Here is a 14,219-nt window from a genome sequence, read left to right as displayed (position 1 = left end):
TATAATTATTTATTAAGAATTTAAAAAAATAATTTTTGAGAGCATAACTTTATAATAATTATAGTTAATTTGTTTTAATTAAAATATTTTCATTAATCATTCTAATTTCTAATCATTATTTTAACTGAGTATTCCGTTAACAGTATTGCATATAGTTACGAGCAGCTGTATATAATAATTTATGTATTAGTCAGAAATTTTATGTCCTCTAACAGTAAATTATTCTCTGTCGTGACCACTCGTAAAAAAAATAATTTATTGAAACATTTTACAAATATAAATCATAATTCTGCAGTTTTTTGTGCTAAAACAAAGACAAAAAGGGCGGGGCTTCCGAACATTTGAGATTAACATTTTCTATCTAATTAAATAGAACCACAGACCGGTATGAACTACAGACGTGAATCAAATGGCATCAACGGCATTCGACGTGTTTAAAAATACTCAACCGATGTATACATTAAGAAAACATCAGTGTAACAAGAATATTGAATCCGGATAATACATTATTTTTCTGTCCTTTGTTAAATTTAGTTTCTATAGCGATATAAAAGCAACTTATATTTTTATCTTCGGTGTATTCAAAGCTATTAAAACTGGGACATCTATACTCCTTTGCGTTCTTTTTTTTCTTTTTCTTCTGTTGTCTGTAATATTTAAGCTCTCCTACAGTTTTTCAGGATCCCTCCCCCTTTTTATATGCTCCCTTTCTATCTGGAGCATCTACGCTCATTGCAGTATTTTCTTTTTCTTCTGTTGTCTGTAATATTTAAGCTCTCTTACAGTTTTTCAGGATCCCTCCCCCTTTTTATATGCTCCCTTTCTATCTGGAGCATCTACGCTCATTGCAGTTTTTTCTTTTTAACTTTATTCTTTTTTATGCTACCTTATGTTTAGAACCTCTAGTTTGCGTTCTTTTAACTTTTCTCCCTCTTATGCTCTCCTTAACAACCACTAGGAAGCACCTCAGATATTGGGATGAGAAGCTTCCGTGGCGGTTGGTTCTCGCCACCCTGACGAGTGCAAAAATGGTGTGGGACCAGTTATCCCCTACCGATGAGGGGACGTGCCTCCTACTGGAGGAGTTGTACCGTGATCGGTGATGATTCTTAGGACTCGATCATAGTTCCCGCCTATGGTATCGTGGCATCTGGGAATTAAATATGTTTTCGGGCAGGTTGGAGTAACTGTTTACGGTTATAATTCCCTTAACTCTGGAGCTTTAAGATCTCTTGCCTCAACACCACTGAAACAAAGTCATATCCGAAATTTGATTTGGTTAAGGAAAGTAAGTTACTATGACATTTTGTAAAATGTTGCCCTTAAATAAATGTATTATTTACGATATGTGGTATCTAACACCAATGATAAATCATGTGTGCTTAAATAAATCCGCAATTTTCACAGTCGTAAATTCGAAATAATTTAGACCATGAGGGAGCAAATTAAAGCACTATTAGAGGTATCTGGCAGACAGAAGATTTTTAAATAATAGAACAGAAATATAACTGTTATAGAATTTCTATTTGTATCAAAAACATAGTACAGTACAACCGAGATTAAGCAAAGTAAAATGAGGAAAGATACCGATTTTTTTGTTTCTGTTCTGTAAAGTATTTTAGGCATAAAATAAATTAAAAACTCTTTTTTAACTCTTTTTTCTTAATTAAAACTCTTTTTTTAAGAAGGCTTTTGTTAAAATTAAAATTATATTTTTAAGTACATCAAGATTTATTTAGTAATAGTTCATAACATATGGATCACTCATTCAAAAAACTACGTAATTCTATCATTTCAGGGAATAATCTCGACTGTTTTCGTAAAAATTGAAATCCAGTACAGTAAATGGGTTTTTTTATCGCCTTCTTTTTCTTCTTTTAGTCTTTTCTTTTCTCACCCCTTCATTTCTTTTATGGATTCGCGAAAAAGAAACATTTTGGATAACTCAATTTTCGGTGAATAGGGGTTTCACTATACTTAGAAATATAGACACAGCTGTATTAATCACACAATTATTATTATATTTCTTCAAATAATAAATTTTTAGTCCTTGCTGATTATATCAGTCCACTTTATCTTTATTCCCTCCCCCCCTCCCGTTCCTTCCCTTCTTAAAGTCTCCTCTTCTTTGATTTATAACATAAAGAGTATACAAACAATTTTCACTAAATTAGAAACTAAGACGACTCAATTCCTTTTTTAAAAAAATGAAAAATAATAACCAACAATCATCTTAAAAAAAAGTCTTCACAATAAAAACAATGACAAGGTCATATGAAAGTGCTTTTCTTTCCAAAACTATATAATTTTCCCATTATTTTAAAACCAGGAAACTATAGCACCACAGTTTTCAGCTTCTTCGGAATTACATATTTTATGTCATAAATAACTTAAATAATTACATCTACATGAATGAAGCACAAGCAAAATGCAGGAAGGTCACGCACAGCTATTAAATTAAGCAACTCTCTTTCCAGCAGAGTCCTAACTTTTTAACGATGTCAAAACGTTTCTCGAATATAGAGAGATCGGTTCATAGTGTTGTGAGGAAGAAAAACAAGGTGTTAGAAACCATGGAAGTTTGTTTGGAAACAAACTAGCAGTGCGTGACCTTGAGAAAGATGGGAGGGGGAACTCGTGTGAAGCCTTTCCTTCGCAATTTCATTTCCGCAACCGGCCGTTGAGAAAGTTTTTCCGACAGTAAAATATCTGGGTTAGCACGAGCGTTACAGGCGGATGCTGTAGTAAACAGTCGATTTCGTGTTCATTTCTCTGAACTGAAACGTTTTTTTTTTTGTTTTTTTTTTCGTGTGTGTGCGTGTATTTAATGACAGAAAATGGATTCTTTTTAACAGTAAACCAATATATTTCAAAAGAATCATTGTTAATGGTTGCTTTATTTGATTTCAACACAGATAGATGGAATTTACACATGCTTTTCGAGATATTTGTGTCTTTTCGCTTCTTTTAGCTTAAATTCCTTATATATATATAAACTTAGCCTATTACTATTACTGACATGTGAATTCAGACAATATTCCACTAATTCTGTTCGTATAATACGGTAAATTGAATAATTTTTTAATCGTTATTACAAATTAAGAAAATCGGGTTTTTTTTCCTTTTCTTTTGTAGAGAAAAGCTAATTTTTTTTATCATAATTCTAAATATGAATAATTTAACTAAACATAACCATTTCTAGCATCTCCAAACTTTTTTTTTTCATTTATAACTGCTAAATTCATTATACGAATTATAAAGAAGAAAAGGCTTCAACAAGCTTAAAAATTCAAGGAAATCAGCAAGCTTTTTTCTCATTTAAAAAGCGAAGTATTAAAAAGCTAAATTGTAATAAAAGATTTGAAAAAATTTAAAATAAATAAAAACTAAAATAAAATAATAACAATAAAATATATGAAACTTTTTAAGCTTCTAAAATTAAGAATTTTGTCTTTAAAGTGCGAAATAAAAATAAATTACTTTGAAATCTTTAAAAAAAAAGCAAATAAACAGAAACAACAAATCTCAGTGCAAAATAGAATAGAATAAAATCACTATACCTTTTCGCCGGAACCGCTTTCAGCCATTTTAACCATTCAGGTGAAAAAAAGCCAAAATGCACGTGAGGCGGGGAGGTGAAAAAAGAAAAGGATTAAGAGCTGAGAACTGGCAACAGCTCAAGCCTGCTTCTAATAAAAAAGCAATCGTTCCACAGAAAAATACATTGCAAGATAAAAGGCGCGAAAAAGTATTCCAAAGATCAAAACTGTTAAAATACTTAAGAAAATGTCTTGTGAAAAATTTTAAAAATATATTCTGATTAGAAAAAAAAAAGAAAAGGAAGAAAAGTAACGAAATGCAAAATAAAAAACAACGAAAATGTGGAGAACTCTCGAACACAATACCAACTGGGAATACAATAAACGCGCTGGCGACCGACTTCAGTTCCAACTCCGCGCTCCAAAAGCCACCAATACTTGTGAGAATAACCAAGGAAGAATGGTTCGCAGCTGATGGCCCGCTAGATGGCGTTGTCGACTAGACGTGAAAGAATCCTCAGCTTGAAATGAGCAGAGGGTATTTTCGAGATGACGGTTTGATCACCTAATTTACATATCAAAAGAACATAAGTCCTGATAAAATTTCAAGAACGTTGGAGAAAATTATTGACAAAAGTATGAGTAGAAAAGAACGAGTCCAAGTGATAAAGTCAATTGTAAAGATGTCTTTAATAGTCTTCGAAATTACGGTGCTAAAAGATCCTCTATTTGACGATGGAGGAAATATTTCAATCATTCTTGACATTTTCTTAATTTTTTTTAAGCTCTGAAAGGAATTTGTTTTATGGTCTATGGCAAAATTGCGCGGATATTTTTTTAGAGTATTTATTAGTGTATAAAGGTGTAGGGGAAAGCAGTATTTAAGATTATATACGTTAGAATTTATTTCAATAGAATCAATGATTAACTTATGTCATTAGAACATGAATTAATTTGACGCGCAAACAGTACAAGATAAACAATTTATAATTGACAAAACAGAACAAAATTTTATGGCTTTCTTAATTGAATTTTAAAAAGTTTATTAACATCAAAATAGAGGCCCTAATTGGTAGGAAATACGAAACATAATTTAAAATTTGAAATAATATAAAAATCTTCAAACGGTTATAGAAAAATAGTTCGGTTTACAGTTAATATCAATCAATGTTAGATATCGATGATCATATGTATGTGCCAATAGTTCAAATGTGGATAAAATTCATTACAAATTAATAATTTGAAATAAATATACTTCGATTAAATTTTAAGAAGTTTTCTAATTTAATTGTAAGAAATTTATTTACACAGACATGGGTAGATACCTCATTATAAGGCGAAAAGGAAAATGAAATCAAACTTGTAAATCTGACATACCATAAAATTCTTACTATGTGTAAATATATGTCTACTTCAAAGAAATGAAAAATGCAGGAATATAAGTCATATGCAAAAATAACACAATACACATTAAATATCATAAATATTTAAAGAACGCCAACGCCTTATGTTACGTTTTTAAAAAGAAACAAATATTGCGATCTACATTTTCTGTCTTACATCTAATTATATAAAATTATTTTAATTAATATATATTTCTTAGAATGATATATGTAATATAAGGCTCGTTTATAATAAATTAATATTTATAAAAATACCAAAGATTATTTTAAATTAATTAAAACTAATGTTTTAGAAAAAAAAATCTAAATCAACATACTTTTAAAAATTAAATACTTCCTTTTAGAATAGAAATTCAAAAATTGAATCCAATTCCATTTCTATTTCAAAAATTGAAAAGAAGAAATTAAATAAACTCATGATATTATGCAATTTCTCATTTTTGTAAAACATATTTCTTAAAATACGTGATATAATTCATTGTACTGTTGAAGCTAAAGTTCACAAATAGTTTACACTTTTTTTTATTTTTAATAATTTTTTAAACAAATACTTTTTTTATCGAATATATAGCTTAATTTTGAAAAAAAATCGTGTATAAGAAATCGAAATTATAAATGGAGATGAGATTTCATTATATTTTTAATTTTTATACTATTTACATTAATAAGTACGAAAATGACTTAAAATGTTAATACATTTTTAATATCTACAAAAATTAAAATGATTTAACGCAGCATTTCAAATGTAATGTTAGAATTCTATTAAGAATCCTACATAACTTGATCCAACATCTCTAAGATATGATCACAATAAGAAATAAAAAACCAATATAAAATAGAAACAAAATACACAAAATCAGCGACATATGCTCAAAAAAAAAATCTATATTGTTTAAGGACTAAACCACAAAGTAGTTTGATTGAAAACTTTTTCAAATAAATAATAAAAATCATTTGGATTATTATTCTATAGAAGAAATACCTAGCGTAATAAATGTTAATGTCAAAAAACTATAGAAAGACACATCAATCAACGGCAATAATGGGGATCATGAAACTATACAGCTGTTATAAAAACTTTCGAAAGTATGTTTTCGAAAAAGAAGGCATAATGGAAATGTAAACGATATAATGTTTGATGAAGATGCAGTGTACAGTAATATAGTGCAAACAGAATAGACTCGAAATCTCGCAGAAAATAAAAATACAAATATTCGCATTTGAGATGTTTTTTTTTTTTTTAACAAAAGAAAAATAAAGCAGAAAAAGAAGAATAAAATAAAAAGAGCAAGGCGAAAAACATTCGGCAGAAAAAACAAACAAACAGTGTTCCATTTCGAACGCATAAATTTAAGTTCTATTCCCCTAAAAAACTTTTTCGTATCTTTCGCATGTTCAATTTCTTTTGAAACTTAATCCTAGCATGAAGATGAAGTTGAGAATTAGCAGAAACTCGAAACGCAACTTTTGAAGTGTAGAATAATGGATAGAGTAGCAGTGCAGACGATTTTAAAATTTCCTAAACGATACCGTTCCGAGCGAAATTAAAATTCTACGAACATTATTTTTCTCCCAACAACGTTTTCCATTTTCAGTGCATCTACTACTCTGGGATTTATTTTTTTCACGTTTAAGGATTAAACATCATCATATTACTTATTATTCTGCAGCTAGATAATAATACAGTAAAATTCTGTCGGATATTTCTTAGAAATTAAGTAGTGAGTATCCCCCCCCCCTTCTTTATAATTCTCTTAAGAAAAGGAACAAAACATGAACCACAAAAAATTATTTGAAAGAGAAATTACGCAGTTAAATAAATAAATATTTGAGGGATGATATTAAATTGAAAATGTGAAGAAAGTGCATTATATTTTTCTTTATATACTTTGCATACACTTCATATACTTTTCTTTATATACTTTTTTTAAAACTAATTTAACATTTTTAGAAATTTTATTGAAAAAATTTTAAAAATTGTAGAAATTTAGGATATTTAATTTAATATGTGACGCAATCGTAAATATATAGAAAGACGGATAAGGCTCAAAATTGATATAGATCTATTGTTTTCTCATATATTATCAATTTGATTTCTCATATTGATAATATATGAGAAATAAATTAAATAATGAGACATCAATATGTTTAAATTTAATCCATGGAAATTTTCGAGATTTTGAGCTGCCATGTTCATGCGGATATAAAGGATGATCAGGCAGACTTAATATTCACGAATTTTGTCCATGACTTTATAGAAAATTGTACATTTGGTGAAAAGGCTACATTCCAAATTTCACACATGTAGCTCGAAGAATTTTTCAGTTCCCATGCTCTTACACAGACTGATATAATTCCCTTTTTTTTTCATATGCTTGTCAGAAATACAAAATTCGTTTTTCTAAAAAAAAAATGTGCTGGAGGAGGCTTTAAAAGTGGAAATTCATCAAAACTCGAGATGGAATTGTTTTAAGACTACAACATTTTTTTTCGTGTTTATTTTTTTTTTTTTTTATTTCATGTACAAAAAAAGACAAATAAATTATTATGCAATCCAATATTTTGAGAGTAGGGAAAAAAGGAACTAGTAAAGGCTAGTTTCCAAATTTTACACATGCAACTCGAAGAATTTTTCATTTCCCATGTTCACACACAAGCAAATATGATTTCCAAATAATGTATATTTTTGGATACCTTTGTTCAAAACACAAAATATATTTTTCTATATAAAAAAAAGTGCTGGGGTGGGGGAATCTTAAATATGGAAATTCATCAAAAACTAGAGATCAAATTGTTTGAAGATTGCAATCTTTTTTCTTGCTTGTTTTTCATTGCATATGAAAAAAAAGTAAGAATTATTATACAAACTAATATCTCGAAGGAAAAAAACCAAACAAACTTGCATTATTTTTTTTTTCTTGTAAGATATATATTTTTAAAGAACTAAAAAAATTCAGAGCTTCGAAAACAATACAGACAGCATTATTAATTCTTCAATTCTCATTAAATAGGAAACAACACAAAGCAGATAGGTATGTATACACTAATTATAACACAGACATTCAACACACATCTATAGTTTTCTTTTTTAAAAACAAATCAATACACTGCAGCTGCTAATGTTACAAAAGGGAATCAATTGACTTAAATAAGTCAAAAAAAAAAAAAAAAAAAAAAAACTAAAAGTGTTTGTCTTTTCGTTATCAAACTAATTAACTATCACAACATATTTCTTCCAGAAACAAATTCGCAACAATACCGTCTTTAGCAAAGCATTTTTCTAACCTTCCTTCATTGATACTAGAATTCTAATGAAGGAGTGTTTAAATCACGGTTAATAGAGTATCTATTCAGGCTTCAAATATGCTTAAGGAATGCTTAATGCTTTTATGCTTAAGGAATTTCCCATTATTTCGAATTTTCCAAATGAATTCTCTTATTTGGTAAATTGATGCCGCATTAATATAAACAAAACAAGAAATTCCAAGCAAATAAAGAGAGAATACAATATCTAAAGGCAAATCTCCGAAGGATGGAACATAGTGGATCAAGTATTATAATGTAATAAAACACAGAAAAATGATAAAATTAAAATAAGCGAAGAGTTATTATGCATTAACATTTGTTTAAAGAAAATTAATTTTCTATATAAAAAAAAAAAGACCGCATCTATTAGTAAAGAATGAAATATGAAATTACAAAAAAACTTAGTTTCGTGCCTGTACTCTCTTTAAACTGTAGAATCTTCATCTAATATTATCTATTACAAATGTTTAGATAATAAAAAGCAATAACATAGATAATGATTCAAGTAATGACAGCTAGAAAAATAAATAAATTTTATAAATTATCAATGTATAAAGAAAAATTCGATAAGAAACACGGAAAGTTTGCAGAATGGTCAGATACTTAAAAGGCACAATTTCATGACATATTTGTCAAATGAGATAAAGAATTTTAATATTTGTTCGCAAAATTTAAAAAGTATTGAAAAATTTCAATTATAAGGCTAAATATGATTCATTTTTTTTTGTTTCATTGTGAGTGTGATGCCTCTTCATTTAAATCTTAATTAATTTCCTATTTTTATTTTAAATTAACCCATGTTAACTTTATTTTAAAATTACATCTTACTTCTTGATCCAAATTCCACGTTTTTATTTAATTATTGCCAGCACGCGCTCTAAAAATTCCTTTTCTTCATCTCGAAGGCCACGAGCGAAGGGATGAAAAAGGAAAGGGGATCCTTTCCTAAATTGACACGTATCAAATAAATCCCTATTCTAATTTCGCAATAAAACCACTAAAGGGAAAAAAATTGACACTTTCGTTCTTGTCTTCTGATACAAAAGTTCGCCCTTGTTCTTATGCAAAAAGTAAGCCTCCCGTGAACACTACATTGAAATATATTCAAAATGCCTGCTTCTTTCACATATAACTGTCAAAATGATAACCATTTAATGATAAAATGATAACCAGCATTTATTGAGAGAGAGATTAAGTATGGAGATATATTAATATCTGATTTCATACTCAATAAACTTTAATTAAAAAAGAATTTAAAAGTTGTTTCCATTTTATTTAATGATGCATAAAAAGATAATTCTATTGAATAACTTTGAAATCGCTGCTATAAAAAATAAGAATTTAATAACCTGACTGAGATATTAGTATTGAAATATTTAAAGAAACAGAAATCATTGAATATTTTTAATTAATGTCTTCTTTCAAAGGAATAAAATAATTAAAAGAACGCTCTTTTTTCCACATAGAGAACTTACAAAGCAATAAAAGTATTTCTATAGCAATTAAAATGGTAGTATTAATCTTTTTAAATTATTAAAAGCAGCTTTCTCATTTATCACACATGAGATTCCAGTTAAAATCAAAAGAATTGCTTTTCGCAGTTGTTTTTTTTTTTCAATTAAAAGCAACGGCTGCTAAAAGAAAAAAAAAAAATAAAAAGGATGAGCATAAAAATAAATGACAATTTTGCAAGTAATTACAGAAAAGAGAGAGAGAGAGAGAGAGAAAAAAAAGATGAATGAAATGGAATTTTCGCCTTGCGCAAAATAATGAAAATTAAAGCAGACGATATTATTTCTTCCAAAAAATTAGTCATCCGCATTTGGCAGCGGTTAAAAGATTTGAAATATAGAACTAACTATTTGACAGACGAAGTGATGTGAAAGGAGTTGGAATTAAGGATTAGATGCGATCAAGACGCTGCAACAAAAAGAAGAAAAAAAGTAGCAATCGATTTTATGGCTTTGCAGACAGTTCACAGAAAAAAAAAATTACATAATCTTAATATCATTCAAGCGAAATAAATAATGTAGCATAAATTAAAAACCTTGTTACGAAATTACTTAAAACTATATATGGTATCTGTATGATAAACATTTGCATTATATCAATTTTGTCGATAAGAAACAAGTAAAGACATCCAATATGGTAATATTTCATGACGGTGCTTCTATAATGAATGTGGGGGCGGGGCAAGAAAGAGGGAGAAAATTCATTTTATCGACGTACTTAAAACTGATCATATACAATTAAATTATTCAAACCGTTCTGACTTGAACATACTTCTGGTTTTTCTTACACCTTCGCAGTATCCAAATTCTGCATTATTTTTAATCGCTTAAATTTAAGCTGCAACATCACAGAAAAATTACACGCTTAATTCATTTTAGATTTGAGAGTGCAGGAATATTGCTTGATACAAATTCTACAGATACAAAAGCAAATTCAGAGAGATACACCGATAGATTGGTGTAAAGACTATGTACCAAATTACATCCATTTAGCTGAAAACTTTTTGAGTTATCTTTGTCACAGAGAGGTGGAGAGACAGACAAACAAGTTCCAAAAATGTGTTTTTCGAACTCAAGGAAGTCTAAAACGTCGTGATTCGTCAATATATCATATACTTTATTACTTTCTCATATATTTCGTACATGAGAAAGTAATAAAGCAATATTTTTGCGGGGCTTCCCCCCCCCCCTTTTTTTTAAAAAACTTTTGAAAATACTGATGTACAAACTGCACCACCATTTTTACATAATTTGAAAGCTCAAAAAGTACTCCAAAGTGTTTTGGAGAAATCAATTTAATTGCAGACGATTTTCCTCATACTTGAACAATTTTTTTTAATATTTTTATTTACAATATTTTTTATTGTTTCCATGACATTTAATCATTTTTATTCTTTTCATTAAGATTTCATTTCATGTTTATCTTCCATTGTTTGTCGTCGAAGATAATTAGTATTCAGTAAAATATAGACTTTATTGTCTGGAAACTAAAAACATACATAATAATTTGCAACCAAGATTTATTTTGATCATTTTTACTCAAAGCTGGCTTCGTGCTGCTGTATCCAACGGTGAATATTATTTGAAACAAAGTCATAAACTAAACTAATATATAGGATATAAAATAATAAGTTTGATATATAGACTGCATAGTCTGTAGTTAATTGGATGTTAGGTTATATCCAATTAACCGTACGATACTACACATAACACTCAACAGCAAGCATGAAGCAACACCAAACATATCAATTTCACAGAAACTGGTTCGTTAATAACAATTTCAATAACGAACTTGTAAAACATAAGTGGGGCTAAAGCAGTGTCCTCATTACTCGAAATACTGTTCCTCGTGTTTCAATTTTAATTGTCCGCCGACTTTCTTTCTCAAGGACAATTATAATCGAGACACTTGAGACTAAAGATCGGTTATCGACGGCTTTCTTCCCTTAATCGGCTGCAAATGATGCTTTGATGGCGGAGCGAGTCCGACGGAGGTTATCTTCTTTCTAACAAAAAGGGAAAATCCGCTTCGTTTGCCGTGCTGGAGAGGAAACGTGACAAAAGACTCGTTTTTCCAAGAGATGCATGACGATCAGGAATTACTTCTTAGAATAAAATTTTCTTTAAAGATTTGATGCACTGAATAGTGTTTCAAGATGATCAACCTCTTAAAATGTTCTAAACTTAGTGTATAATGAACAGATTCTTCAGATTTCGAGATAACAGAATAGTTGTAAAATAATGACTACTTGTATTTTGAGTTTAATGGATCTAGTATTCGTTAAGTTAAAGAATACTAGATCCATTAAATTCCATATGAACTTCATTATTCATGAGATTATTAAGAGAAAGATGAATTTTAATATTCTGTGATGATCCAGCTTTTATCAAGAAGACGTCGCAGTTAAAGCTGCGTGCTCGTGCAAGCGGATTAATCACGCGATGCACGAGTAACTGCAACTGTATCTTCTTTTTTTTCCCGAGATTTATATGTATTCCATGAACCAGCAAAAACTTCTTCTTAATGTTTCCTTTAAATAAAGATCTTATTTTTTTACACCGTCATTGAATTAAATATTATGGACAATATCCACAATTCCTTATGTAAAATTAAGAATCTTTATTGTACTTTAAAATTTGAGTATTTTTTTTTCTTGGTGGATTTTATTCAAAATGTAAACAAAAGGGGAAGAAACTTCAACAATTACATTGTAGCTATAACAGAAAAGGTGGGAATTATCTATCAAAAACTTTATTTAAAAATTGTTTATTGACCAATTCCAAAAAATTTTAAGAATACAACACAGACTTAAGTTGAATACTTTTTGAGTCGTCTTAAAAGTAATGACTAATTCAAAAAATTGATAAATTTGGATCCTTACTTCAGAAAGATATACTCAAAAACATAATTATGTGGTGAAATAACGATCATTATGATCCGTACAATGGAAGGAAAAGGACGTATGTTTTCGGGAATATTTCTTTAATGATCACATTTCACACAAAACAAACACAAAAGGCAAGACAAGACTTTAATGTGCGCACCTCTTAACAGAACAGCATCTCATCTCATTATAATAACAATCGCAATACACTGTGAGATGCGTACCTAATCGGGCATTGCCATCTCTTATCCAAAAGAGAAGATAGAGTAATGCAACTGCTACAATTAAAAAATAACGTAAAAGATAAATTTACAATGTGAAGACCGCTGATTGCATGTTTTAACATATACCCCCCCCCCCCCAGTATAATAGGAGCGACAAAAAAATACATTTAACACATCTAATAACTGATATCGCAGATGTTAGCGAAGTCACGTTCACCTTCATCAGTATCTAACAACATGACACAAAAAATAAATTGTTTCAAAACACATTTCAGTAATCCATAACAGAGTGTGACGCCAACCCCAGCATCGTCATCAAAAACTTTTCCCTGGCTATAAAGCAACTTCGGATCAAGTTATTTCCCAGATACACTCGATATCTTTTTCAAGTTAGAGAAATCTTTCAAGCAGACTGATCGATTGAAAACTTTTATCATTTTTGGAGTTATTCGAGCAGTAAGGAGAGAGTACATATGGAATATTATTATTATTATTTTTCCTATTTTCAAATAAAAGATTTCTTTTGTCCCCACATTCATCTTCTGGATGCAAAAAAGGATTATATGAAGGTTTCATTTCACCAGAAAGAAAAATAAAAGTCAGCTGGATAGAAATATCTCAAATTTCATACCAGTCCTTTGCATTCTTAGCATTAAATTAGATCGGAATATATTTGAAAAATTAGATTTGTGTGAGTTTATCTGCTTCTTACAAATGAGAATCAAATGTGAGTGAATTTATCAGCTTCTTGAAAATGAGAATCAAATTTGAGTAAATTAACTGCGTCTTACAAATGGAAATCAAATTTGAGTGAATTTATCTGCTTCTTGAAAATGAGAATCAAATTTGAGTGAATTTATCTGTTTCTTACAAATGAGAATCAAATTTGAGTGAATTTATCTGTTTCTTACAAATGAGAATCAAATTTCAGTGAATTTATCTGTTTCTTACAAATGAGAATCAAATTTGAGTAAATTAACTGCGTCTTACAAATGAGAATCAAATTTGAGTGAATTTATCTGTTTCTTACAAATGAGAATCAAATTTGAGTAAATTAACTGCGTCTTACAAATGAGAATCAAATTTGAGTGAATTAACTGCGTCTTACAAATGAGAATCAAATTTGAGTGAATTAACTGCGTCTTACAAATGAGAATCAAATTTGAGTGAATTTATCTACTACACGCAGATAATATTAAGTATAAACTAGTGACATTTAATAGCACGTTAAATTCAACAAAGGGGTTTGTATAACTTCGTCTTCCCGAAATGACAGATAAAACGTTGAAACAATAATGAATCCAGATTTAAAGAATGTTTTGCTATACAACTGCCAATATATCAGTTCATA

The 14,219-nt window shown here is 29.1% G+C and overlaps 1 protein-coding gene across 8 annotated transcripts in view; it reads right to left on the bottom strand.

Annotated features, from left to right (window-relative positions):
• The window catches only part of LOC129989276 (adenosylhomocysteinase-like 1), a 369,980-nt gene that overhangs the window by 110,261 nt on the left and 245,500 nt on the right, over nucleotides 1-14,219 (bottom strand). For 2 of the 8 annotated variants that reach the window (XM_056097695.1, XM_056097699.1), the window contains exon 1: nucleotides 3,561-3,978. The exons of the other annotated variants lie outside the window; for them this stretch is intronic. In XM_056097695.1, coding sequence (XP_055953670.1) covers nucleotides 3,561-3,596 — 36 coding nt within the window. In that variant the 5' untranslated portion in view covers nucleotides 3,597-3,978. Of the gene's footprint in view, nucleotides 1-3,560; nucleotides 3,979-14,219 lie in introns of those variants that run through there. 8 annotated transcript variants of the gene reach the window in all.

Source organism: Argiope bruennichi, chromosome 10, assembly GCF_947563725.1.
Source record: "Argiope bruennichi chromosome 10, qqArgBrue1.1, whole genome shotgun sequence".
Classification (NCBI taxonomy): domain Eukaryota; kingdom Metazoa; phylum Arthropoda; class Arachnida; order Araneae; family Araneidae; genus Argiope; species Argiope bruennichi.
This window is presented reverse-complemented; position numbering and strand designations above follow the sequence as displayed.